At 41.1% G+C, this 25,665-nt stretch overlaps 2 protein-coding genes across 11 annotated transcripts in view; one reads left to right on the top strand and one right to left on the bottom strand.

Moving 5' to 3' along the window:
* Nucleotides 1-3,074, top strand: part of COL18A1 (collagen type XVIII alpha 1 chain) — a 99,380-nt gene extending 96,306 nt beyond the window's left edge. For all 8 annotated transcript variants that reach the window (XM_034420253.3, XM_087881511.1, XM_087881512.1 and 5 more), the window contains one exon: nucleotides 714-3,074. In XM_034420253.3, the coding sequence (XP_034276144.2) occupies nucleotides 714-927 (214 nt within the window). In that variant the 3' untranslated portion in view covers nucleotides 928-3,074. The remainder of the gene's footprint in view (nucleotides 1-713) is intronic.
* Nucleotides 1,366-25,624, bottom strand: SLC19A1 (solute carrier family 19 member 1). Of its 3 annotated transcripts, XM_087881513.1 has the most exons (7): nucleotides 25,454-25,624; nucleotides 14,155-14,482; nucleotides 9,234-9,739; nucleotides 7,639-8,395; nucleotides 6,426-6,618; nucleotides 5,586-5,727; nucleotides 1,366-4,275 (listed from the first exon to the last, which is right to left on the bottom strand). In XM_087881513.1, exons 3-7 carry the CDS (start codon nucleotides 9,381-9,383, stop codon nucleotides 4,081-4,083), a joined length of 1,437 nt encoding a protein of 478 aa, XP_087737639.1. In that variant the 5' UTR covers nucleotides 9,384-9,739; nucleotides 14,155-14,482; nucleotides 25,454-25,624; the 3' UTR covers nucleotides 1,366-4,080. The 3 variants fall into 3 exon arrangements, with proteins under 3 accessions (XP_087737639.1, XP_034276145.2, XP_034276146.2); XM_034420254.3 differs by lacking the exon at nucleotides 9,234-9,739; XM_034420255.3 differs by lacking the exon at nucleotides 9,234-9,739 and having other exon boundaries at nucleotides 25,335-25,606.
* Nucleotides 25,625-25,665: the final 41 nt, after the last annotated feature.

Below are 25,665 nucleotides of genomic sequence, written 5' to 3'. Positions count from 1 at the left end.
AACAGATGCAGCAAGGAGACAAAAAGCTTTGCTTTGTGTTATATAGGCCTTTAGCAACATTTATTTGTGTAATTTGGTCCAGAGCAGAGTAGATGTTTTGTGTGAAACCACTATATGGCCCCAGCCTATTTTTTTTCTTTTCCTGGGGATAGGTAATAAGATTTGCTCAGATTTTCTTTAATTTTATGGCACATGAGTAGTGATCACAACAGCTAAGACACCATTAGGCACTGCAAAGCCTACACAAAATCATGGTCCACCAACCAAGGAGGCAGGGTTCATACATCAGATTAAGCCATAGGATGGTTACACTGTTATGAACCTAGCCACTACTCTTAAACTATGATTTATCCCTTATTAAGTTGCACTATTAAGAGCCATGGTGGCAGTGGTTAGAATGCAGAATTGTAGCTAATTCTGCTGACTGCCAGCAATTTGATCCTAACCAACTCAGAGTTGGCTCAGCCTTCCATCCTTCCGAGGTCAGTAAAATGAGGACCCAGATTGTTGAGGGCAATATGCTGACTCTGTAAACTGCTTAGAGAGGGCTATAAAGCACTGTGAAGCAGTATATAAGCCTTAAGTGCTATTGCTACTGACCCAGCCAAGTGTAGTTGACTCAATTATAGCTAAACAGTAACATAGAAGGGTATATGAACACAGTCATAATGCTTCTGCGTGTGAAATGGCCTTGACATGAAGATATTTTTCAGGCCTCAGAAATATGTGTGGCACGGCTCCGATTCCAAGGGACGGCGGCTAACAGAGAGCTACTGCGAGACATGGAGGACGGATGACACCGTGGTGACTGGCCAGGCTTCCTCGCTGGCATCAAGCAAGCTGCTTGAACAGAAGAGCAACAGCTGCAGAAATGCCTTTATTGTCCTGTGCATCGAAAACAGCTTCATGACATCTTCCAAGAAATAGAACCCCTGAATGTGCTGATTGCGAGTGGAGGCGGGGAGTCCAAATGCCCCCCTTCTGCAATGGGGAGCAGGCAAGGGATTCCTCCCCCTCCACCATCAATCAGGATAATGTGTGTCCAGCCAGTTTCATAATATAGCAACCAAGCAGATAAATGAACAAGAAAGCCAAAGAGCGTCTTCTTATGATTTCCAGCCCAGATCTGATGCTGTTTTTTTGTTCTCGTCTCCTCTGAGCACCACTGCTGGAGGGGCTCAGGCAGAGCAGGATTTGTATGTAAGGCAGTCTCCAGACAAGGGCAGCTCCCAAAATGGTTCTGGTTCTCTCTATCTCTCCTGCCCGTATGTAAAATTTCCTCTTTCCCTGATCACCTCCCTTTCCCTCTTGCCTTTCCAAACTGTCCACAGGCTCTTTAAAAGAGAAAACCAAGGTCAAGTGGGATGTCAGAAGATCTATTTATTTGCATCGACTTAGTACAAGAAGGGTTCCCCAAACAGGGAAAGTGCTGATGATGTTGCCTTTGGAAGCCCTGTTAAATCCCAATAACTTGGCACGCAGGATACCATCTGCTCTTCTATGAGGGGCATGGAGCTAAAGGAAACGTATGATCTTGCTGAAAAATTCAGGACCAAACTTAAGAGTTTTATAGGCCCCAGGCAGGCTTTCCTGCATCTGCCCCGCATTACCTCAAAAACTTCCTTTTCCCAAAAAGTTGCCCTGGCAACTCTGCTGGCCCTGCCAGCTTTCTCAGCTGCTTTTGCTTTTTAAATTTCAGACACAGAAGGAAGCAATACTGCTCCCTTCAAAGGCTATTTGCAATTCCTGCTACAGAGTTTACAACATCCTTTGCAAAAACAGGGTCAGAGGCAAGAGACGAAGTACAATAGTCCTTATTAGGTGCCATTCTTCCCATGTCCTTCAATTGCCCATTTCTTGTTCTTCAGAGAGACAGAAGTGTTAAAAGGAACCACCTTAAAGGTAATTTAGATGTAGGGTTTTCCTTAGAGGCCTGGAGGGAAGCACAATCGGAGCAAAGTTGCCACAAAAAAGAATCTGTATTTGTTCCTTTATTGAGGATTTTTGATGTTGTTGTTAAAAATATTTTTCTTCTCTGCCTTGCAGGGAAGTTGCCACTCTTTACCTCTGCCCAGCATTTGCCACACGAAGTGAGTTACAGCAAAATCTGGGAACCCCAGAGTTCTCATTAGTTATCAGAGCCCTGCCAATCTTGTTCCCTGGCCCTGTCGATAGCAGCCACCTCTTGGAGAGAGAGTTTGTTCCAGGACAACCATCCCATTCACCTTCAAATCCTCAGCTACAAAATAACCAGGGAACACATAACGCGAGTAGTCTCTGGTTTTAAAAAGCGGTTGCCAGGTAACAGTGGATTAGACAAGAAAGCCAAATGCACCCACATGGAGCTGCCTTCAGCATGTCAGCTCAAATCCTGACAAACCCCTCCCCCCCTGCTAGTAGAGGCTGGGGGTTCAAATCAGTTAAATGCTGTTAGCCACCCCTCTCAAACCAAAGTTAAAAGAGACCCACCCCTCAGAGTCTTTGTGTCTTCCCCTGCTCCTAACACTGGGACAAGAACCAGGCCTACACATTCCAAAGCATTAAAAGCACATGAATATTTCAAGGGGTGGAGACCTCTGGAGCACAGACTGGGGTTGTGTCTTTAAGTGCTTCGTTCCCCTATAAAAGCATGGCTGGATTCCTGACCTTGACTGCAGCCATTTTTAAAAGCCATTGTAAGGGCAAGTCACAGCAAAGCAGCTTGGCATCTCTCCTCTGCGTGTAGACTTAACTGCTATGGAATGTCTGATCCACATCACCGGTCTTGCATTTTGGTGCCCAAAACTCAAGCCAGGCTGATGCTTGCTCCATATCCATCCATTTGAGTTGGTTTTTAAAAACCAAGGTGCTAAATTCTTACCTAAGCTTTGTTTTTATTGTCCTAATAAAATGTTATTACTGCGGTGGGGAAAATCCGTGCAAGTCATACAGTCAGTTTTCTTACTGTCTACTGTATTTTGTGACATTTTAATGCGGTTTTAAAAGCCTGTGGACCTTTATATCTTTGTCAATTGCGTGTTGTGTATTATAAACTGTTTTCTAAAGGCACTGAATAAAGGAAAGTATCCTCCTGACTGCGTTATAGTGGGTCTTTACTGAAATCTTAAACCTGGACTGGAGCATAAGAACTGGAAACAGATGCTTCTGGGTATCTGTGAAGCACAGATACCAGCATTCAGGGAGGACCCAGAGCTGAAAGCTATGATTCCTAAGCCATAAGACTTGCTGCATCTTTTAAATAAAAAATATGCATTGTAAACTAGAACTACAGACACATTCAACAAGCTTAGAAATACATACAAGCTGCTGCTTGAAATTTCCCTGCTTATGTTCTGACCTACTTTCCTTTCAAATCGTGCTTCTCCAGCGGGCTCCTGAAGGGATCATGTGAGTCAGCTCCATAAAAAAATGGCTTGAAAAGAAATGCGTGAGTTTTGTGAAAGAGGAACACAAGCATTAATCAAAATGCAAGCTCTTGGTTTCTAATGAAGAAGATTGGATTGTCTAGTTCACTTTGGTCCTATGTCAGTATTTTCATGAATTTAAGGGCATTTTTTAAGCGTGGTAATTTCATTCTTTACAATATGTTTTCTGAGTGTGGCAGATTACAATCACCAGGGGTCAAATGGGAAAAATGTCTGTTTTCCTATAAGGGGAAAACAGAAATGTGTTTTCCGTTACTATGAGTCACATCACAGTATATTAACCAGTATCAACATTAAAAGTGCCTTAGTCTTGCTTGCTCCAGTGATTGGCAAATCTACATGATGGAACTAGGAACATAAATCTTTAAAAGCAAATTCATACAATCATAAAATTAAGTGCCCAATTATAATATTGGTAAATATTTCAGTACAAGAAACGGAGAACTGTAGCTGCCAGAAAAGTCAACTGCACCAAAGTCGCATTTGAAACCAAGCAAGCTTTTTTCTGAGCTTCTGCAGAGATCCAATATTGTGAAAATAGGGATGCCTTGACTTTGATAAGTGCTGATTGTCATGAGAGCTGCACTGGTCTCATCTCACCTGAGACCTTGCAAGAAAATCCATCTCCATGTCCGTACAGAGACTGTGGTGTTTCTCAGGCTTTGGAACTAGCCAGTTCCAGGCTTCCCTCCTTGTCCGGGCTCTCCTCCTGAACTGGGCTGCAGAGTTCCTTGGCTGGTGTGGTCTCTTCTTGGGGTGTCTTGCAAGCACTGTGCCTTGCCATCATGTACACAAACGACAAAAGATACAGCGTGGCCAGAACAGTGAAGTAGCCAAAGTAAACGTAGAACTGGAAGAGGAGAAAATGCAGGAGTATTTTGAGAAAGAACAATACAGGGCTTTATTAATCTCAATGCACTAAAAAAAATATGAAACCATCAATCCACTTAAGGATTGGGAAAAAAAAAATAGAAATGGACCTTTAAAAGAATACTACAGGTACTCCTCGACTTACGACCACAACTGAGCCCAAAATTTCTGTTAAGTGATACATTTATTAAGGGAGTTTTGCCCCTTAATATGACCTTTCTAGCCACAGTTGTTAAGTGAATCATTGCAGTTGCTATTAACATGATGGTTAAGTGAATCTGGTTTCCCTATTGACTTTTGCTTGTCAGAAGGTCGCAAAAGCTGTTCACATGATCCCAGGACACTTACAACCGTCCTAAATATGAACCAGCTGCCAAGCATTTGAATTTCGATCATGTGACCATGGGGATGCTGCAAGTGTCTTAAGTGTGAGAAATGGTCGTAAGTCACTTTTTTCAGTGCCTTCGTAACTTTGAACGGTCACTAAACGAACCGTTGTTAAGTCGAGAATTATCTGTAAAAGGATCTTGAAATTGGATCAACTCAATAGGGCCATTCAGTGTAGCATCCTACTGTCCACAGTGGCCATCCAGAGGCCTCTTGAAAATTCTACCTCCCCACCACCTGCGATAAGGCTTGTTATTTTTGAACCATAACCTACAGTGCCTGAACAGAAACACTGGCCTTACCTAACCATCAGCAGTCAGACCCAGCCTCCTTCTTGTGAACACTCAGAAGCAGAAGGAAGACGGACAGAGGAATCTTACCACCTCAATGGCAGTGATGTGGAGAATTGGAAGTGAGTGAAATAAGTTCATTTGCTCTTCCTCTTAGCTCAGAATTAGTTTAACTTTAAATAGCCCAACCAAATTAAATTTTTTATTTATTTATTTATTTATTTATTTATTTTTCATATTTGTATACCGCCCTACTCCCGAAGGACTCAGATGGAAAATGTCCCACTGTGAAGAATTATCTATCTCCACCACAGTGGTGGGTTGCTCCCGGTTCTGTCCGGTTATTTAGAACCGGTAGTAAAAGCGGCGGGAGGCTCCGCCCACCTGCCCAGACGTCATAATTGATGATCTGTGCATGCACAGAAGCTTCCTGTCGTGAACTGGTAGTAAAGGGAAGTAGAACCCACCCCTGATCTCCACACAAGCTTGTTGGTTAGGGGCAACTTTCATATGGCCCCCCACCAACAGGCAAGGCAAAACCTTCCTGATAGGCAGCTTCCACTGAAGAAGGAGCAGCTAACATAACTGTAGAGTAACTTGTTCTTTTCCTTACCTGGGGATGGACTGAGAAAGCCAGACCTCTCTTATCGGTTATGATGATAGTGATGATGGTTTTGAGAACTGTGGCAAGGAAAGTATTGATACCAAACACCAGAGCGCAGAGTTCTTTGGACAGCGAAGATGCAATCTGGAAGCTTCAGTCAGAGAGAAAAAAACAAATTAGCTTTGCGCCACTACAAAATATCCTGAGCAGAAAGAAGAGACACTTCATGGGTAAGGACTCAACTTTTGGCTGGATTCTGCTGATTTGCTGAGTCACCCACAATTGCTACTGTCAGTTTTATTTAAAATCTCAAAGTGTAACAGCAGACTCCTTTCATCCACCTCCTGATATTTATAATATATACACCAACAAAATGTACAGGATTACAGCCAACCCATCTGAGGACAGCAAACTAGGGAAGAGTATGCTACAGCAATACTACTGCTATAAATTTGAGGGAGGCGGGGTCCCTCTTAGAAAAAAACCCCTGGAAAATAAAATTTTTAGAAGACAGAATTATTTGTCATCATCATTAGCGAACTATTTTCATATTAAATGCATTAACCCATTGGTCTGATAGGATAGTTAGAACATCTGATCCAGTATTTTCCAGTTTTAACATCCTTACAAAAATCCTGCATTATCCTAGAATATTGCACTTTGTTTGGATCCCACTCCACACACTTTGCATGTGTTATGTGTGCAAGCATGTAACTTTACAGACACATGAATGATAGCTCTCACTCCAATGCTGAACTGGTTTCCTGGGTTAACGGAAGCTCTATGTATCCATTTTTACCAGTGCACCTAATGTAAATTTAGCTGTCAATTCTCACCACCATCACTCACATGGCTATAGGCACAAGAAACTGGTAGGAGCCCCTGAAGAGGACATAGGCCATATAGCACAGCCAAATATTGGCAGTTGTGTTCATCAACAACAGTAGGCCTGCCTGGACTGCTGTCACAACCCCAATCACCAGTTTTGACCAGAAGGCCCATCGGATCTTCACAAAGCCAGCAGAAAAAGCAGTGATAGCACCTAGGAAAACACAAATGATTGTCAAGAGGGGACAAGTCCTTTATAGCTAAACAGGGCTCTATGCAGTATTCTACCAAGGGATGATGAAGTATGTATGGTATATTCCAGCAATGTCATGGGGGAAAAAATGTTCTCAAACAAAATTTGGCAACTTTCTGATTTGCTGAAATGCGAGACTCTTAGCAATCTAATTGTTCTACATCCATTTATTATAGCTGACGCATGTATCGACTACATAAGGGCTATTCAAGGAGGCTGGCTCACTTTGAATAGCATATATGTAGTGGATTTGGTCCAAGGCCGGAGAGATGATGAGTCAAAGTGAATGCACCTAGACTCGCATGGATTTTAGGATGGTGTAAATTAATGGCGGGGAGGGGGGGGAAATAGGAATAAAGTTGCAAATTTAAGATGTTATGATTGCAGCAGAACTGTTGTGAAATAATATAAAAAGAAATATCATTATCTCAGAGAAATATCCGAGTTCTTTTTATAAGGTGTTGATCACTTCTTCCAATGGTGGGTTTTTCTTGCTGGAACTGATGCTTCCCTATCTTTTTGACTTAGATGACATCAACTGAGCCTGTGATCTCTGCCATTAGTGAACCAATAAGACATTCATTTTACACGCTTGGGGAAGTTGCAAACCTAGTAAGATTTGACCAAGCAAAAGCACATTCACCGCGGGCTCAGCACTTCGGTTATGTTTTCCTACCACTTTCTATGCAAGGTGACTAACACAGGTCATCTTATCATTCCCAAATGACTTTTACAACAACAGCTGTAGATTTCGTAGTTCTACAAGAATGGGAATCACAACCAAATAATTATAGAGTATCCATGATGACCTTCATATGAATAACAGAACCTGCCTTTGTATAAAGCTGCTTAGGGCAGTGGAATTGGATAGTCTACTTCATTATTACTGGAGCTCCTGGTTAGTTGTTGTTGGGGGCATAGCAGACTAAAAAGGTAAATACATAAAACACAATGCAGAGGAAAAGATATATCCATATATACCAAGCAGAGTAGATACAGCTTCCACTCCACCATTGTAGACCCTTTTGTTGTCCTTGGCGGGATATATTTCATTCCATAAAATATGCACATAATAGAGCATCAGATAGTAGCCAGCAGAATTGAATATCCACCAAAGGGACCAAAGTCTCAGCTGGGGCATTCGTGCAATAGTCCCCAATTCCTTTACCATCCGGAATAAGACCAGATTTTTCCAGGAAGAGGCCTTATACCACATGGGCTCTCCTGCCCCAGGGTTCATTTTGTCCAGTTCTGAGGGCGAGGTACCATTACACCAGCTCTTGTTCCTGTTGAAGAAGAGGCTACGTTTCGGACGCTTCAGGAAGAGGGTCAAGACCAGCCCAAAGCACATGAAGCCCAATGAGATATAATTCACTGTCATGAAGGTGGTGCCTCCAACTGTGACACAGAGTTGTCCCACCACGGAACTGGTGAAGACACCCATCAGCACTGAAGACCGGGAATAACTGGCCATGCGCTGATAGCGCGACGGAGTGACCAGGGTGAAGATGTAGGAGGAGTAGGCTATCCGCGTAGCCATCGTGATGCCGTAAAAGAACTCCATGAACTGCATGGCAATGATGCTGGTACCGAAGATCAGCAGCAGCCAGATAGCAATGTGGCTCAAACTCTGCAGCACCAACATTGGCTTGTACCGCAGATAGTCTGTGAGTAGGAAGATGGGCACCAATACTGCCATGTAAGAGTACGACAGGACAGGTGTAATTTCATTGGTCACCTGCAAGAGAAAACCAAACAAAGTGCAATTGATTTACTCTAGCGAGTAAACTAAAGGGATAAAGAACTCTACAAGAGGCCACATGAATTTTCACCTCACCTCACCTGTATTCTAATCATTTAGGTCCTCCTTTTACTAACAATTTGGGTGCTTCTTCCTCACATTCTTTTTTTCAGCAACAGGCACCAAGACTTATTTTAGGTACTAGCCATCCTGTCTTTGGGAAGCTGGTAACAAAACAACTATACAAAAAAGATCAGCTGATTCAGAGACACCAGGGCTGGGCCTGGGGTATTCATAAGAGAAAGAAACCTCTACCGCTATAAGAACTTGATGCCATGTTGGGTGAATGAAATACATTGATCACTGGGTGGGCAGGACTGAAAGGAAAGAAAAACAGATTCACAACTAACACAGAAAACTATCAAACGTTACCAGGTTATGTCCTGGTTCATCAGACAAACGATTTTTATCAAAATTCCTAGGGATGAAATGGAGTTGTCCATAATGGGAAATGAAATGACAGCATGTAGCTTATAAAAGAAGGCAAAGCACCTTCAAAAAGAAAGGAACATGGTAGCTGAAGGGGAGAGGAAAATAAATTGACTCGTATATTGAAGACTATTATTTGAAAGAACACACACACACCAGCTTATGGAAATACAATGTATAGGATAGGGATGGCTAACCTTTTTGCCATCATGTGCTAGGAAGGGGAGGGTCGCACACCCGCGTGCCCACACCCATAATTCTATGTCCCCCCCCCCACGCATGCACACATCACACACATACCCGCTCCTGGACGCAATGGCCGGGTAGGCCCATTTTTCTTTCTCACCTGGCTCCAGGGCCTCTCTAGAAGTCTGGGAAGGGCAAAAACGGCCTTCCTCTCCCCCCTGGAGGTCCTCCAGAGGCTGAAAATGGGCGGTTTGACAACTTCCGGTCCCACCGAAGCTGAGCTCGCGTGCCCACTGATATGGCCACGCATGCCACCTATGGCACGCGTGCCATAGGTTCACCATCACGGGCATAGGAAAACTGAAAGCTGCTTTATACCAAAGCAGATCACTGTTAGCTGGCTGGCAATATTTGATATTTCAGACTGGAATTTTTCACAATGTTTTGGTGACTTAGAACCACCACCCCTTTAGTTTTTCCAACAGTCACTCTGAGATCTCCGCTCTGGTTGAAATCCACACATATTCTTGCCAAGGAGTTTGATTAAGCTTCTTACAGTTGCTTTAGACTGGAATTTGATGTGTTTTAGCCATGGCAGCAGAGCAGCAGGAGATGTTGAACTTTGGCCGGACTGAGCTACCTTGAGCGCTGATCAACCTTTCTCCTCTAAATCTCCCATAGAGAACAGAATGGAAATACAGAGAATATTAAATTTCAGTGACAAGAATGCCAAAGATTTTGATTCAAGAGATCTTTCTCCTGACCAGCCTGTCATTTTTTAAAAATAGCCGTAGTACTCCCTAGCCTGATATCTCCCAGAGATTTCTCTTCAAGCATTCTTCCTTGAAATTTGGGGAGGTGAAATCCAACTTTCTGACATACTCCAGGGGGAAGAATGGTATGTAAGAATATACTTCAGGAAGGATGAATAATACCTTTTCTGTAACTCAAAGTATTATCAGCCCTGTTAGCATGAGTTCACTACAACTTGGCATCTGGTAATTCATCATTCCTCTCTCTTTTACCCTCAAAGGACATCTGTCAACTTGAGCCATTTGTTTTGGTCAAGGAGTATGGACTATTTTAGCAAAAGTAGCTGAGCACAGAGTTTACAAATGGAGTTGATGCGGAATATATGAGGGCTCCTCTATCTCTGGATTTATATATCTATACTTCTAGATCAGGGATGGACAACCTGAGCTCCAGGGATCAATTGACATATGAATTGATTGATTTGCAGGACTGGAGCCCCTTTGAACCACAGCTGCTGAAAATCAGTGACATGATTTGCTGAGGTAAGGAACAGGCAAAAACTATAGCACAAACCCTAGAATTTAGGCTTAAATTTAGTGAGGAGTGCACCCTCCCCAACTGCCTCCCACAAAGCTAGACAAAATACAGAGAATATTTTGTCTAGCAAAATACAGAGCCCCATTAAGAGCTACAGTTCTGCCTACTGTGGTACCTAGTTTCCTCAGAAATAATGAAGTCCTTCACCTCACAAAACATTGCCCTTCATGAGATTCCTTCGAACCCCATTTCTAACCTTTAACATCTTATTCAGCTGTGAATCTTCTCTTATAACCACCTGAAAATGTTTTCTCCTATGGCCATGATGGCAAACCTATGACAGGCGTGCCACAGGTGGCACGCGAAGCCATATCGGTGGGCACACCAGCTGATTTTCGGGCCCACTGGAAGTCGGGAATCGGGTAGTTTCCGGCCTCTGGAGGGCCTCCAGGAAGGTGGGGAAGGCCGTTTTCACCCTCCCCACGATCCTAGAAAGCCTCTGGAACTTGGGGAGGGCAAAAAACAGACCTACCGTGCCACTGCGTGCCAAAAGTGGGGGGAGCTCAGGGGAGGTTGCATGCTCATGCATGGGGGGGGCAGGATGAATTATGGGTATGGGCACACGTGTGCGTGACCCCCCCCCTCCGCACTCCCCCCGCTTTTGGCACGCAACGGCAAAAAGGTTAGCCATCACTGTCCTACGGTATATCTATTGAGACATTCACTCTGGTGTCTTTTTAATATCAGACCAGCCCATTTTTCTTACAGAAGAATTTTTGTAACTACAGGTAGTCCTTGATTTACAATCACAATTGAGCCCAAAATTTCTGTTGTTAAATGAGTTTTGCCTCATTTTACGACTTTTCTTGTTTAAGTGAATCATTGCAGTTGGTAAGTTAATACCCTGGTTGTTATGTGAATCAGGTTTCCCCATTGACTTTGTCAGAAGGTCACAAAAGGGGATCACATGACCCTGGGATACTGCAACCATCCTAAATATGAACCAGTTGCCAAGCATCTGAATATTGGTGACGTGATCATGCGGATGCTGCAAAGGTTGTAACTGTGGAAAAACGGTCATAAATCACATTTCTCACTGCTGTTGTAACTTTGAACAGTCACTAAATGAACTGTTGTAAGTGGAGGACTAACTGTAGTTTATTCATTTAATTAGTACTTGCAATACTGAGTGCCAGGGAACAGTTACTCTTTGGGTTTTCATATTTTTAAGTAACTTTTATTACCGGCTGTTTTTAATTGGTTGAGTTTTAATATGATTTTATACGTCTTGGTTTTTGATGGACAGCTGCCCAGAGTTGGTTGAAAGATGAGCAGCTATATAAATGTTTTAAATAAATAAAAATAAATAAAAACTTTGCCCCCAAAACTTCCGCTATTAGGCAGATTAAAGTAAAAATTCTACACCACAACTCTCCGCCCATTATAGCAATAGCACTTAAGACTTATATACCGCTTCACAGTGCTTTCCAGCCGTCTCTAAGCGGTTTACAGAGTCAGCATATTGCCCCCAACAATCTGGGTCCTCATTTTACCCACCTCAGAAGGATGGAAGGCTGAGTCAACCTTGAGCCTGGTGAGATTTGAACTGCCAAATTGCAGGCAGCCGGCAGCCAGCAGAAATAGCCTGCAGTACTGCACTCTAAGCACTGTGTCACCTCGGCTCTTTTATGATACACAGCACTACAAAAAAAAGAGAGATTTCCATAAGTTAGGAGTGATTCTTCCCCCACCCCCACCCCCAACAGCTAAATCTGCTCTCAGCATGCGGAGAAGCTGCCATGCACTAATTGATAACCTAGGGTGCTAAGCGTTCACTCATCCAAAAAGCACAGCAGTCAGGCAGAACAAAGTGTTTGGGAACAGATTGCTTGTGTGTGATTGTGTGATTGTTTTTAGCCAAAATGACAAGAGCTGCCAATGTCCCAGTGAGACCTCGCAAGGGATCAGAGAAAAAATAGACCTTGCTCATTACTAAAAGAAGATCAAGTGTTCAAATAGAAACTTAATGAAACCAGAGCAGCAGGTCACAGCCACCTACTCACAGCCATTGCAAAAGTCCACCTTTGGGGAGGGCAGTTAATTCCTCATTCTAAGCTTTTGGTTCTTTAAAACTACTAAATAGAGAAATCCATAGAACATTAAGTGTTTAAAAAAAATTTTTTAAAGAAACAAATCAGCAGTATATTAGCTAGTTGAGAGATTGGTCAATGGATTCTTAAGAAAATAGCCTGAAATAAATACAGTATTAATCTGTACTTAGAATGTTTGTTTTAAAAAAAAATACCTGGGAGGTATCCAACTCATAATCATTTTTAGATATGCTTATACTTCTGTAAAAATAGTTATACCCACGTTTCTACTTAAAAATAAGTGGAACAATGGAGTATGTTACTATATCAAAAATCGGGATCTCAAGCTCCCATGAGTCATCCACTATTTAGAAATAGCACTAGCACTTAGACTTATATACTGCTTCACAGTGCTTTACAGCCCTCTCTAACTGGTTTACAGAGTCAGCATATTGCCCCCAACAATCCGAGTTCTCATTTTACCTACCTCGGTAAATGTTAGATGCGGTCTTTGGTCTTTGGCTCAATTTTACTCAATCCATGGAATTAGTGGGAATAACCATTCATTTGATAAAGGGAACAGTGTGATACTCAAAATTTAGCCTACCATCAGCTCATCAACGGAGTCAATATCACAGTTTGGGGTGGGATGAACCAGCTCCAAGCAAGCTGGAGAAATTGTTAACCTGTTTCACTAAATTTGGGAGACCACCTGTAATTGGCACAAAGCATTAAATGAGGCAGAGTTGCTAAAGAATAATCATAGATTCCCTTCTACAAAAAAGAGAAACAGGCAAGAAAATGGTGAAGGAAAAGAAGGATAAAATAACCCCAAAAGAGGAGGAAAATTTTATAAGGGTTTATTTTTGGTATTTTTAAGGGTTCTAATATGTGCTGTATGATACCTTCACTACAACCAAGATCGTATCATGAAGCAGAACCTTCCCAAAGTGTGTCCTCCAGATGTACTGCACCACAACTCCAAACATAGCCATCTTGGCTAAGAATGATGAGAACTGTAGTCCAATTAATCTGGAGGGATCCAGAATGGAAAGAACGGTCATAGAATTTTGCTTGACTCAAGCAGTCGGATTAGGCATTTACTTTGCTAGCTTGCATTGTCAAACTACTTGCTGAATCAAAAGTTAAAAGATTATCAGGGCAACAGGCAGCAGGTCAGGCTGAGATTCCTTTCAGTTTTATTTTAACTGGGGGAAAAGGCAGGTCATCCCACTGCTTTATTATTCCAAAATAAGTTTTAATAACTACCATTACTGCATTAATATGTTGGAGCAGAATGCAAGCATACCCATACACTTTCTAATTTAACTCGGAAGCAAGCTAGCTCTTGGAATTCTCTTCCCATCTCAGCCCTCATGCTGGCCTTTAGTCACAGAAGGTCTATGTAGGTCTGTTTGTTCCTAATCCAATCATCCCTCTTTGCTCCATGAGCCCATGAGCCAAGAGCCAAATAAAAAGGAAGAAAAAATGAGGATTTATCACTCTTTCCATGCACTGTTGCAACATACTCTTCCCTCCCTCCACTGTCCCATTAACAGAGTCATTCCTAGCATTTTGTCAAAACTATTGCTGCTCAGAAAGTTTTCTGCAAGACCACTCAACACCCCACATTTCAGTGCGTTCTTCAGACCACTGCAACTAATCTGTCCCTTGTGTGGCTAACATGTCAGATGACCTCACCTCTTCCTTTGTGAAATTCTTCTCCGATCCCAACAGGTAGGGTGTGATGAAACTCTCCCCAGGTCTAATCTGGCCCATGAAGCCGTAGAAACAGAGGTAGCCAACAAGGAACTTCCAGCGTGGATCTGGTGGAGGGTCAGGAGGCTGTTTTTCTATTTTTTCAGCCATATTTCTTCAGACGTAACTCCCTGGTAGCTCCTTGGTCACTTTGAAAAGGAACAGGTTCTTTTCAGTGAAAGACACAATGCTGGATTTACTGTTAGTTCGGTTTCTCTTTTCACTGCTGTGACCAAACTCCAACATGCAGAGGTATGCCTCACTGGTATGTCTGTGGGGGGGAAAAAGGAGAGAAGGTGGCACCGCAGAAAATTTCCTAGTGAGAAGATCACAAACTAATCCCTACCTTCATCTTGCCAGGAATGTGTTGGCTTTGCAATATTTCCTGAACAAAATCGTGCTCAGTTTCCACAAATGTCTTCTACGATCTAGCAAATATTTACTTGATACCAGTGACCAATACAGTGGAATGTTTCAGGTCAGCTAGATCAGAATATTTTTTTTCTTTTTCTTTTCTTTTTCTTTCTTCTTCTTCTTTTTTTTTTTAAAAAAGGGGGGGGGGGTTTGAGGGAAATCAGGGAACCCAAATAAAGAAACATGGAACACTGTGGTGAAGCAAAGTTTATTCAGCTGGACTGCTAATAACTAAAACTAATATCATTCTTTCATCTACTACATTGAAGATTTGTCAGTGAAACACACTTTCACTTTACAACATCTCTAGGACAGACTAGGATGTAAGAGCATACAGGGTTCCTCACAGTGGAGGAACCAGAGGTGGGTTTCAGCAGGTTCTGACCAGTTCTGGAGAACCGGTAGCGGAAATTTTGAGTAGTTCAGAGAACCGGTAGTAACAATTCTGACTGGCCCCGCCCCCATCTATTCGCTGCCTCCCAAGTCCCAGCTGATCGAGATAAAATGGGGATTTTGCAGTAACCTTCCCCTGGATTGGGGAGGGAATAGCATTCTGTTATACTAAATTCTGATCATAGTAGTGTACTAATTACCAATTTAGAAAGTACAAAGACTCCTTCAAGTCAACTTTGATGTCTTGCGATTTCATGTTCATGTCCACACTTTTCTTGCCAATGCAGAAATATTTTTCTGTTGGCTTTTTTTGTGTGTTTGTTTGGATATTCCTGTCTAGCTTACATTGTTGGGCTATCCTGGCAGTTTCCCACCTGTATTCTGCCTAATCTTGAAACCCAAAGAAAGTCAGTTGGTGCTACATCTGTAAACATTGGTAATTAGCAAGAACTTAATTTCTCATTTCTTATTCACTCAGTTTTATCTCAGTTAAATCTTATTCTAAAATAGAATAGCATAACAGAGTTGGAAGGGACTTTGGAGGTCTTCTAGTCCAACCCCCTGCTTAGGCAGGAAACCCTACATCACTTCAGACAAATGGTTATCCAACATCTTCTTTAAAACTTCAAGTGTTGGAGCATTCACAACTTCTGGAGGCAAGTTGTTCCACTGATTAATTGTTCTAACTGTCAGGAAATTTCTCCTTAGTTCTAGGTTGCTTCTCTCCTTGATTAGTTCCCACCCATTGCTTCTTGTCCTACCTTCAGGTGCTTTAGAGAATATCTTGACTCCCTCTTCTTTGTGGCAGCCCCTGAGATATTGGAAGACTGCTATCATGTCTCCCCTACTCCTTCTTTTCCTTAAACTAGACATACCAAGTTCCTGCAACCATTCTTCATATGTTTTAGCCTCCAGTCACCCAATCATCTTTGTTGCTCTTCTCTGCACTCTTTCTAGAGTCTCCACAGCTTTTTTACATCGTGGTGACCAAAACTGGATGCAGTATTCCAAGTGTGGCCTTACCAAGACATTATAAAGTAGTATTAACACTTCACTGATCTGGATTCTATCCCTCTGTTTATGCAGCCTAGGACTGTGTTGGCTTTTTTGGCAGCTGCTGCACACTGCTGGCTAATATCTAAATGGTTGTCCACTAGGACTCCAAGATCCCTCTCACAGTTACTACTATTGAGCCAGGTACCACATATACTCTACCTGTGCATTTTGTTTTTCTTGCCTAAATGTAGAATCTTACTTTTTTCACCATTGAATTTCATTTTGTTAGATAGTGCCCAATGTTCAAGTCTGTCAAGATCCTTCTGTATCTTTAGCCTATCTTCTGGAGTGTTGGCTATTCCTGCCAGCTTGGTGTCATCTGCAAATTTGATGAGTTCTAGTTAGGGTGCTATAATGCACTGGGCATAAATCTGTCTTTCAAGGTTAACTGGAATTTTCAGCCACATTACATGGCTACAAAAAAAGCTCTCGCTAGCATCCAGGAGCAGCCTACCAAGAAAATTGTTGCTTAATGGTCAAGGAGAAAGTCCCAGTTTTTGTTAAAGACAAAAAAGGATTGGATAAACATTACTAAGTGATATGAACCAATGATTTAACTCAATAAAAGACAGCTTCCTATTTTCCTAAGAGTTGCACTGGCAACTGCAATATGTTGAACGGTCTATATTTCACTACAGGTAAGGCATTTTCCCACTAACAATTTATAGCATCATCTAAAAGAGTGTTTTTAAAATATTTTGTTCTTAGGATCCCTGCCCACTTTTAAAAATTATAGAGGATCCCAAAAGAACTTTTGTTTGTGTGGGTTACATTTATCACTATTTACCATATTAACAATTGACACAGTCATGGAATATTTATTGAACCATGTAAAAATAATATTAAACCTGTTCTATATTAACATAAATAAAATACTTTTCATGAAAAGCCTTATTTTTAACAAATTAAAATAATGAGGAGAGTGACATTAATTTAAAGTTTGTAAATATCTTTAATATCTTACAAATAATTTTGATTTCAAAGACCCCCAAGATGGTCTTGGAAGATCCTCAGGGCTCCTTGGATCACATTTTAAGAAATACTGTCCTAGAGTCATCAATTTATCATTGCCCAAAATAACAGCAAGGACATGCTTTCTATTATTTTAACAACGGCTGGTTGATACTTCGATGAGATTACAAGTGACTAGTAGGAAAATAACTTGAAACCTGGTACAAGAATGGCCTGAATAGTCAAGGTTACACACTCAGAGAAGTTTTTAATGATTACCACAGGAACCCCCAAAGCTTGCAATTATTACATTTCAGTTACTCTTAATAAAGTTTTAAGAATTTTAGACTTAAGCTATATGACTATAAAGAGGAAAAATCCCTACTGTTACAAGCAGAAAGTATTTGCATCTAAATTTTTTTTAAAAGACTGAAAAATAGAAAATAGAATATTTATCTGCTGCTTTCTCAGAGCTCTACACACACTTTCATTGAACAAATTGTCAAGGGTAGCTGTCCATCTTTTCCATGCCTATTTAGAAATAAGCCCTGTTTTTTGATCAAGAAGGCTTACCAACAGATTAATGGACATGGGACTACAATATGTCTTAATTTACCTTCCCTGTTTTTGACAATATAGTGACAGATTTAAAATGTAATGCAGTGTACTGCCTGGCAGAAGTGAGAGTTAACTAATGTACATCCACTCTTATTCTCTGCCTATTTTCGCAATCTATTTCAATGTTACGGAATGGGTTCCTCCAACAAGGAAAAACAACTCACCAAACTCTGTACAGTGTTTAAACCATCCTACAGCACTCAGTTATATACGAAAGTTGTATAGTATATGAAAAATGGACCCTTCATTGCAGAATTGATGCTACCAATTTGCTGCTGTTATGGTCCAACCATTAGAGAGAGAACTACTCTACACACATGGATAAAGAAAAGACAGGGCAGATGAATGCCACACAGATTTACTAACAAGCTGCTGCCCCGGCATATGAGTTAACGGGGAAATGATCAAATATATCTCTTAAGAGATCCATATTCTAATTGGATCCCACCTTCAACCTCCTCCAGATTGAATTACATTATTTCATACAGCAGTTACTCTATTTTGCCTTTTGTTTAGGTTTTACCCATTTACAGAAAAGCTATTCTCAGTTATTACCATCTCCTTCAGAGACATCTTAACATATCTCTTAAGGGAAAAAACATGGAGATCTCTAGGAAGCAATTACTAATACACTGGTTTTACCTCCCTCTGCTCCCAGACTTTAAAGCTTCATCTGCTGCCCCTTTCTGTTTCCTAAAATACCATTTTTGACTATGTTGGAAGGAGAGAGTTTATGATTTCACGAAGGTTTCAGTCATTCCAGGATCCATTCAACTAGTCTCCTTCAGCCTCTCCCCAAAGTCATGGAAAATCAATAGCTGAGTTCATTATATATCTCTGATAAGAACTTTATAATGTGCTCAAGATCTAAAGAATCAACAAAGTTTTACATATCCAAAAAAATACCCCACTCTTCAAGTATATTAGCAGCCCCCTCCTCCAATCCTAGAAAGTCAAACTTTAAAAGCCACAAGAACTCTCTTTATAAAAAGAAATCTTCGGATTTTAGGAAATCTCCTAAAATTCTGAAATCCAGAGAAGTTGGATTTTTCTCACTACTGCTACATATTAACTGTATTTAGCCAAAGAACTGTTTAAAAAGAAAAGTGGCAGACTAAGTTTAACAAGTCAATTATTGCTTTGTCAGTTTATTTCCTAAAAGGCCTCAAAACAACATATACGAACATTACAGGTGATCATCTCAGAACAAAGTTCAAACCTGCTTAATTGCACAAGATAGAAATAAAGTCATTCTCCAAGTCAATACACATACCTCATTTTATTGTGCTTCGCTTTATTGTGTTTTACAGATGTTTGAATTTTTTTACAAATTGCATTAACCTTTTTTTAGCAATAAAGATTTTTTTAAATGTTGGTTTTTTAGACAGCACACTTGGTAGACTGCAACATAGCGCAAACATAAATTTTATATGCACTGGAATCACAAATTTGTGTGAGACGAACCTGCAGTATCTGTGAGATATGCCTGTAGTCACCTTTACCTCGAAAACAAACTTTTACTCTGATTCACCTATGTTGTATTTATGGTCAGCAATTTGATGCTAATTAAGTCTTTGCTATCCATTACTTTTTTTCTCTTAAATGTACCCTGCCCTTAAACCATTTGTATCTTCTGTTTTGTAAGCAGACCACGGATTAGATAACATACTTCTGAAGGTATTTCTGGGGAAGAAGGCCTCGCAAAGGAATAGGCCAAGCACGGCTCCAGCAATGGGAACAAGAAGATGGCAATAGTCAGCTGGGGCAGTGGAGCACAAGGGAGCAGGAGTCGTGAAGGGCAGGGTGGCCAGGGCACCTGGGGCTGGGTTGGGGTGGCTATAGCCATCCAAGGCAGCTGCAGTTCATGCTGGGTTGTGCCTTCTTGCAGGCCTAGAGAGCTCTGGGCGTGCCAAGTAGCCTCCGAGCTGTGAAACCTCAGGAGTGGTATCTGGCTAATGACTTACAGGATTTGATTCATATTGAAACAGAGAATGCTGGGATTGCCATCACAAAGTGATGTGCTCATGTGACATTGAGCTTTACAACAGCATCACTTAATGATGGAAATCCTGGTCTCAAATGTAACTCACAATATTGTAGTCCTTAGTTAACGACTGGTTGATCAGTGATTGTTTGAAATTATAACTCCCCCCAACCCCTGGCCAAAAAAGTGACAGTGTTACAGCATTCCAATGGCGGTACTTCACCTATAGTCACATGACCATATTTTTGGCACTTGGCAACCAGCTCACCTTTATGGCCAGGTGCAGCATTCTGTGTTCACATGATGTGATTTACAATGGGTTTTTTGCCAGAAAAAAAACAAAATACCCATAAGAATGCATTATCTCACTTAATGACTGTAACAACTGCATTAGCTTTACAATCATGGCTTTCACTTTATGACTACCATAAAAAAGATCATAAAATCTGATCAATCATGTGATGTCTCATCTTACAACCATCATGACTTACTATGGAAATTCCAGGCTCCGTTATGGTTGTAAGTTGAGGACTACCTGTATCTGTATTCCAAATTAAGTATCTCACATGCAGGTTTTTATTTAATTTTAACTGTACTATAACTGTATCACGTACTCCAGAAAAACACATAGCTTGCAAAATGGGTACAGAATAGTAAAATTATATGTAAAAGGTGCTGTTTCAAATGGCAATTGAACTTTGTTTTTTCCTTGAAGAAGACCTTTTGCTTCTTCAGTGGCCTCAACAGCTCAGAGAGAGTACTAGCAATCAGACGACTACAAAGAAATATAGATCCTTCCATCTTCCCCTCCCCCCCCTCAACCATCCAGTCAGAACTGAAGTAGCTTCTTGGATGAGAAGCAAAACATCTTCCTTAAGGAGAAAACAAAGTCCAGTTTCCTCTTGAAAAAGCATCTTTGATGCAGCCATGACCTGGATGACTAAGAATCTTCATAGAAATTTAGTTATATGTGAAAGAAGATACCAACACACCTATGCTATCTTATTAGTAAATTTTTGTAATAAACAACCAACTAGATCTTGGCTTGCAGAGCTAACCAAAGTTAGGCTTACTTAATACATGGATGAGGAACCACCAGGAAATAGCAGGGCTATAAATTAGACTGGGAAATTTTCAAAACATCCCAGCAGGAATCACTGGTAAACCAACTTCCGTACTGTTTCCAATAAAGCTAAAGAGACGTCACGTATATGAAATCTCCAGAGGTTGACTTTGACCTGAAGGAGAGTTTACATTACATACTCAACATTAACTGATATAAATGAGGCTTGATGCCAAGGTAAACAAGTACAGGATTTTTGTCCTATTCTGAAATCCTATGCCAACCTTCATGGGTTAAATAAATAAAACACACTTATAAAAGCAGAGCAAATATGCTCCCAAATATACTGTTAATCTTTTCAAGACACTTTTCTTTAGAGGACATTGAATTGGTCTCCTTCAATAGCCATTAAAACAGGCTTTAAATAAAAATACTGAGTAGACCTGTACCATGTTTCCCTGAAAATAAGACCATGTTTTATATTTTCTGAACCCCGAAGTAAGCGCTTGGCCTTATTTTTGAGGTGGTCTTATTATTTTGGGGTGCGTGGAGCAAGATGGGGCTCCTCTTGCCATCTTACCTGATTTCCAGCTCTGTCTCCCTAACCCTAACCAGAGGAAATAGCGGGGACTGGCTGCGCATACATTTAAATATTTTTTTGGGGAGGGCTTATTTTTGGGAAAGGCTTATTTTCAGGGGAGGTTATTTTAGTGCATGCGCTCAAAAGCCCAATTGGGCTTATTATCCGGGAAGGTCTTATTTTCGGGGAAACAGGGTACTTGATAGTGCCCTACTGGAATCAACAGGTCTGAATTTTTCATGACTAACAAGCTACATTGATTCTTATGAATTTATTCTTTAGTATGGATAAATCTGAATGTTGTCCAATGAATTTATTCTAAGTTAAATGAAAAATTCCATATTGCTGTAAAATTAAAACGATGAGTGTTTTATGTATTTGAATTGAAGGAACTTGATCTTTCTCCACCCAAACACACATGAAGGCTCATGGAGACTCAGAACAAACATGCATATATCAGGAAACTCTTTCTCAAAAGGATAAGAACCTAAATTGATAACTGGAGCATTAACTTCCAACTGAACTTTTAACCCTCGGGGTAACTGAGTCACTCACTTCCAATAATGCAGAGCGCTCGGAAAATAGGTTCCTAAAAAACAGATTTAAACAAAATGTCTATCCTACTTCAATTTGTAATCCACACAAGTTACATTTTTCAAACAATCAAGCAAGGCAATTATATGGCCCTTCTATTCTGGCAGTCACTATAGCTTAGTTACCCCAGCTTGATGCACTTGATGTATGAAAATTGTTTTTCCAGAGCACACAAGACCCTTTCAATATTAGCTGTTCTGAATGCCAGTTTGTTATTGGTTCCATTCAAAGCAGAAACCATTCTTCTCAGAGGCCATCTTCTCCTACATCATCTTACCAACTGACTATGACTGCCCACTAGCATCCAAAGCACAGTTGGTAGGCACAAGGGAACAAGACTTCCCTCTGGCTCCAGCCATAACTGGATGACTGTGTAATCTCTGAAGAAGGATGGGGTATGAGCTATTTCCATGTGGTGCAATGGATCTTATGACTGTAATTGAGTTTGGTTTCTTTTTTCCCTGAAGTGTTTTTAGGGTTTTACTACTGTTTCTTTGGCTACCTGTTTGATTACTTGGATTTTCTTTTCAATTCTAATGTGTAAAACAATTAGAGCTGCTTCTGTGCCTGGGTCAGCATTTTGCTGAAGTGTATGTGTGTAAGAGGAAGTAAAAAAGTCATGATGGCACCCCTTTTTGATGTGTGTCACAGATATGACACAGGTAGTCTTCGACTTACAACCATTCGTTTAACGACCATTCAAAGTTACAATAGTAGTGCAAAAAGTGACATGACCAGTTCTCACACTTATAACCATTGTGGCATCCCACAGTCATGTGATCAAACTTCAGGTACTGGGCAACCAGGAAGCATTTACAATAGTTGCAACATCCCAGGCTCCTAGGATTGTCACTTGCCACCTTCCTAGGAAATGTTTGATAAACAAAGTCAATGAGGGAAACCAGATTTGCTTAACAACCGCATGATTCACTTAACTGTAGTGATTTGCTTAACAACCATGACAGAAAGGTCATAAAATGGGGCAAGGCTCCTTAATAACATGGCTTCGTTCCTTGCTTAGCAACGGAGAATTTGGATTCAATTGTGGTTGTAAATTGAGGATTACCTGGACACATAAAATATGATAAAGAATTAATTGCACAGTCACTGCTGCCATTTTGACTTTTCTGAGTCCCCACCCTTGCAAATGTCCCTAAAATTGGTTAAATAATAAAAAATGTTTTCCCATAACATACAAGATGTTCATTTTGTCTATTTAGTTCTCCATATTCCCTCTGGAAGTTCATCGCTTCGTGTTGTTAAGTTATTTTTAACTTTCAAATTGCTTTTTCTCTGTAATTACAATTCCATGTAATTCCATTTTTTAAAAGTTTCCTTTCTTCTATAAATAAACAGCTAAATAAACTCTGCATGGTGAACATGTACAGAAACCCAGCCAGGAACCAGACAGCTAGATAAGGTTTATGGGGCAGCTTCTGGAAAGTAATAAACAAAAGGGAACAATCAACTAGTCACCACCTGCCAGGTCATTAGAAGTAGCTTAACTCCAATTAATCCTAGTAAGTAGCATTTATGAGTGATTGCTTGCACCCCTTTGCTTCTTGCAACAAATATATGAATTTTGCTCAGTCAGAATTCAAGTCTAAGATATTTATTGTAATAAAAGAAAAAATATCACACACTGTTAAACATGGGTATCAATGTTTTACCTTGGCCTTGCTTTCTTATCCACAAACATTGTCTCAACCTATCTAAAATAGGACTCTCAGCCTTTGTCTCAGTCCAACAATTTTCTAGCACAAAGGTAAAAATGTGTGACCTTAGAAGTTGTTGACCTGTAGCTCCCATTTTCCTGAGTTAGCAGGACCAATGGTGCAATACTAAGAAATCTGGAGTACATTGACATCTGGAGGTCTTCATACCGTCCATATGCATGCTAGCACAATCATGTGCCAATTCTACACCAGCAGGTCTTGTCGGACTTCTAAATGGGTCATATATGCAACTTTGTATGATTGTCCAAAATCATAAAGCAGATTAGGATTAGTCTCCCCCATTCTGTAGAAAAGACGGTGCACAGTTCTCATTCTGGCCTTTTTACAACAGAGCACACAGATCGGTAGACAAAATAGCCTGTTGCAAGCAATAATAGATCACGTGGCACTCCAAAGACTAAATATTTATTATAACTTTATTATGCATGTTTAGCATATACTGCAACTACAGTCCAACAATCTGAAACCACAATCATAAACTTAAGAAGGAATAAATCTTATCAAATGCAATGAAATCTACTTTGTGAAAACATGTTTCACACTGTTACAAGTAAGGACAATTTCAGGTTTTCTAGACCAGTGGTCCCCAACCCCCGGTCCGCGGACCGGTGCCGGGCCGTGGAGTACCTGGCACCGGGCCGCGCAGCGGCCGGGGGACATGAACGCTGCAGCGCAAAGGCTCCTGGGCCGTGCACAAAAGCTCCTGGGCCGTGCGCAATGGGCCGTGCGCAAAAGCTCCTGGGCCGTGCCCCCACCCCTGCGCGCGCTCAGCAGGCCGCGGCGATAAAAAGGTTGGGGACCACTGTTCTAGACTGTCTAAAAAGCCTAAAGCTTCCTAATTTAGCTAGGTTTTTCAGCCATGAATGGCTCTTAAATGCATGTATTATTTTGTTATTAAGTGTCCTTAAAATATAACATCAGCTGCATTTGATGAAGTGAATTTGCTATATGGAATAACTGTTGAAAGATGCCTAATTATTTTTATCAATCCAATTTAGTTGCCTTTGATAGACTATTTTTTATCCAACTTATAAAAAATGTAAGAAGAGGCATAAATGGATAATTAAACAAAACGTTTTTAATTCATAAGCTCCCACCCCCAAATAAGATAAAGCTTTGACTACAATCACTTGCCCTTTCCTAGTCTTCGTTTCCCAATAAGATTACCGCTGTGCGCTCAGGACCAAATAGATGCTTCTGTTCCGTGTATCTTCTCTTTATCACAGAAGTAGTGAACAATCAGCGGGGAATGCAAACGCGACAAACTAAGTCCATTTGCACGTGTTGTGCACTATAGTCCCACTTAGTGCAAGTGCACCTTGTTTTATTTATTTATTTGTCAAGAACGTATTAGGTAATAAGTATAAACTTGGATTGGATACATAAAATGGATACAAACAGAGGAAACGTTAGGACAGGGACGGTAGGCACGCGGGTGCTCTTATGCACGCTCCTTACAGACCTCTTAGGAATGGGGTGAGGTCAACAGTAGACAGTCTTAGGTTAAAATTTTGGGGGTTTGGGGATGAAACCACAGAGTCAGGTAATGCATTCCATGCATTGACCACTCTGTTGCTGAAGTCATATTTTCTGCAATCGAGTTTGGAGCGGTCCACTTTAAGTTTGTATCTATTGCGTGCTCGTGTATTGTTGTGGTTGAAGCTGAAGTAGTCACTGACAGGTAGGATCACCATTCCCACGCACCCTCCCTCCCTCCTTAAGAAGATAAATAACCTGGATAAGACACTTCGCTGTCCTGCGGTTTCCAGGTGGCCCGACCCGAGGATATTCTCCGCCAACCTAAGCTGCCCCCTTCCCCGACGAGCCTCCACGGTGCTCTGCCTCTGCCTTACCTCGCTCTTAATCCACTGGCTCTGGTTTCTGAACAGGGCACGAGTCCTGTCTCGCTTACTACGCGAGAGATTCCCTAGCTGCAGGCTCTTGGCGTACAGACCTATTGCCCAGACTAATCTGCAGTTATCGCACGTGGAAGGTGGTAGGGACTCAGAGCTCCTGGGAAGTGTAGTTCTTACTATGGGCAGGCCAGGGCAAGAGCGCGATTAAA

The sequence above is a fragment of the Pantherophis guttatus genome, chromosome 1 (genome assembly GCF_059756535.1).
Source record: "Pantherophis guttatus breed Tessera chromosome 1, ASM5975653v1, whole genome shotgun sequence".
NCBI lineage: Eukaryota > Metazoa > Chordata > Lepidosauria > Squamata > Colubridae > Pantherophis > Pantherophis guttatus.
Note: the sequence above shows the minus strand (reverse complement) of the source record. Positions and strands in the feature narration are given on the sequence as shown.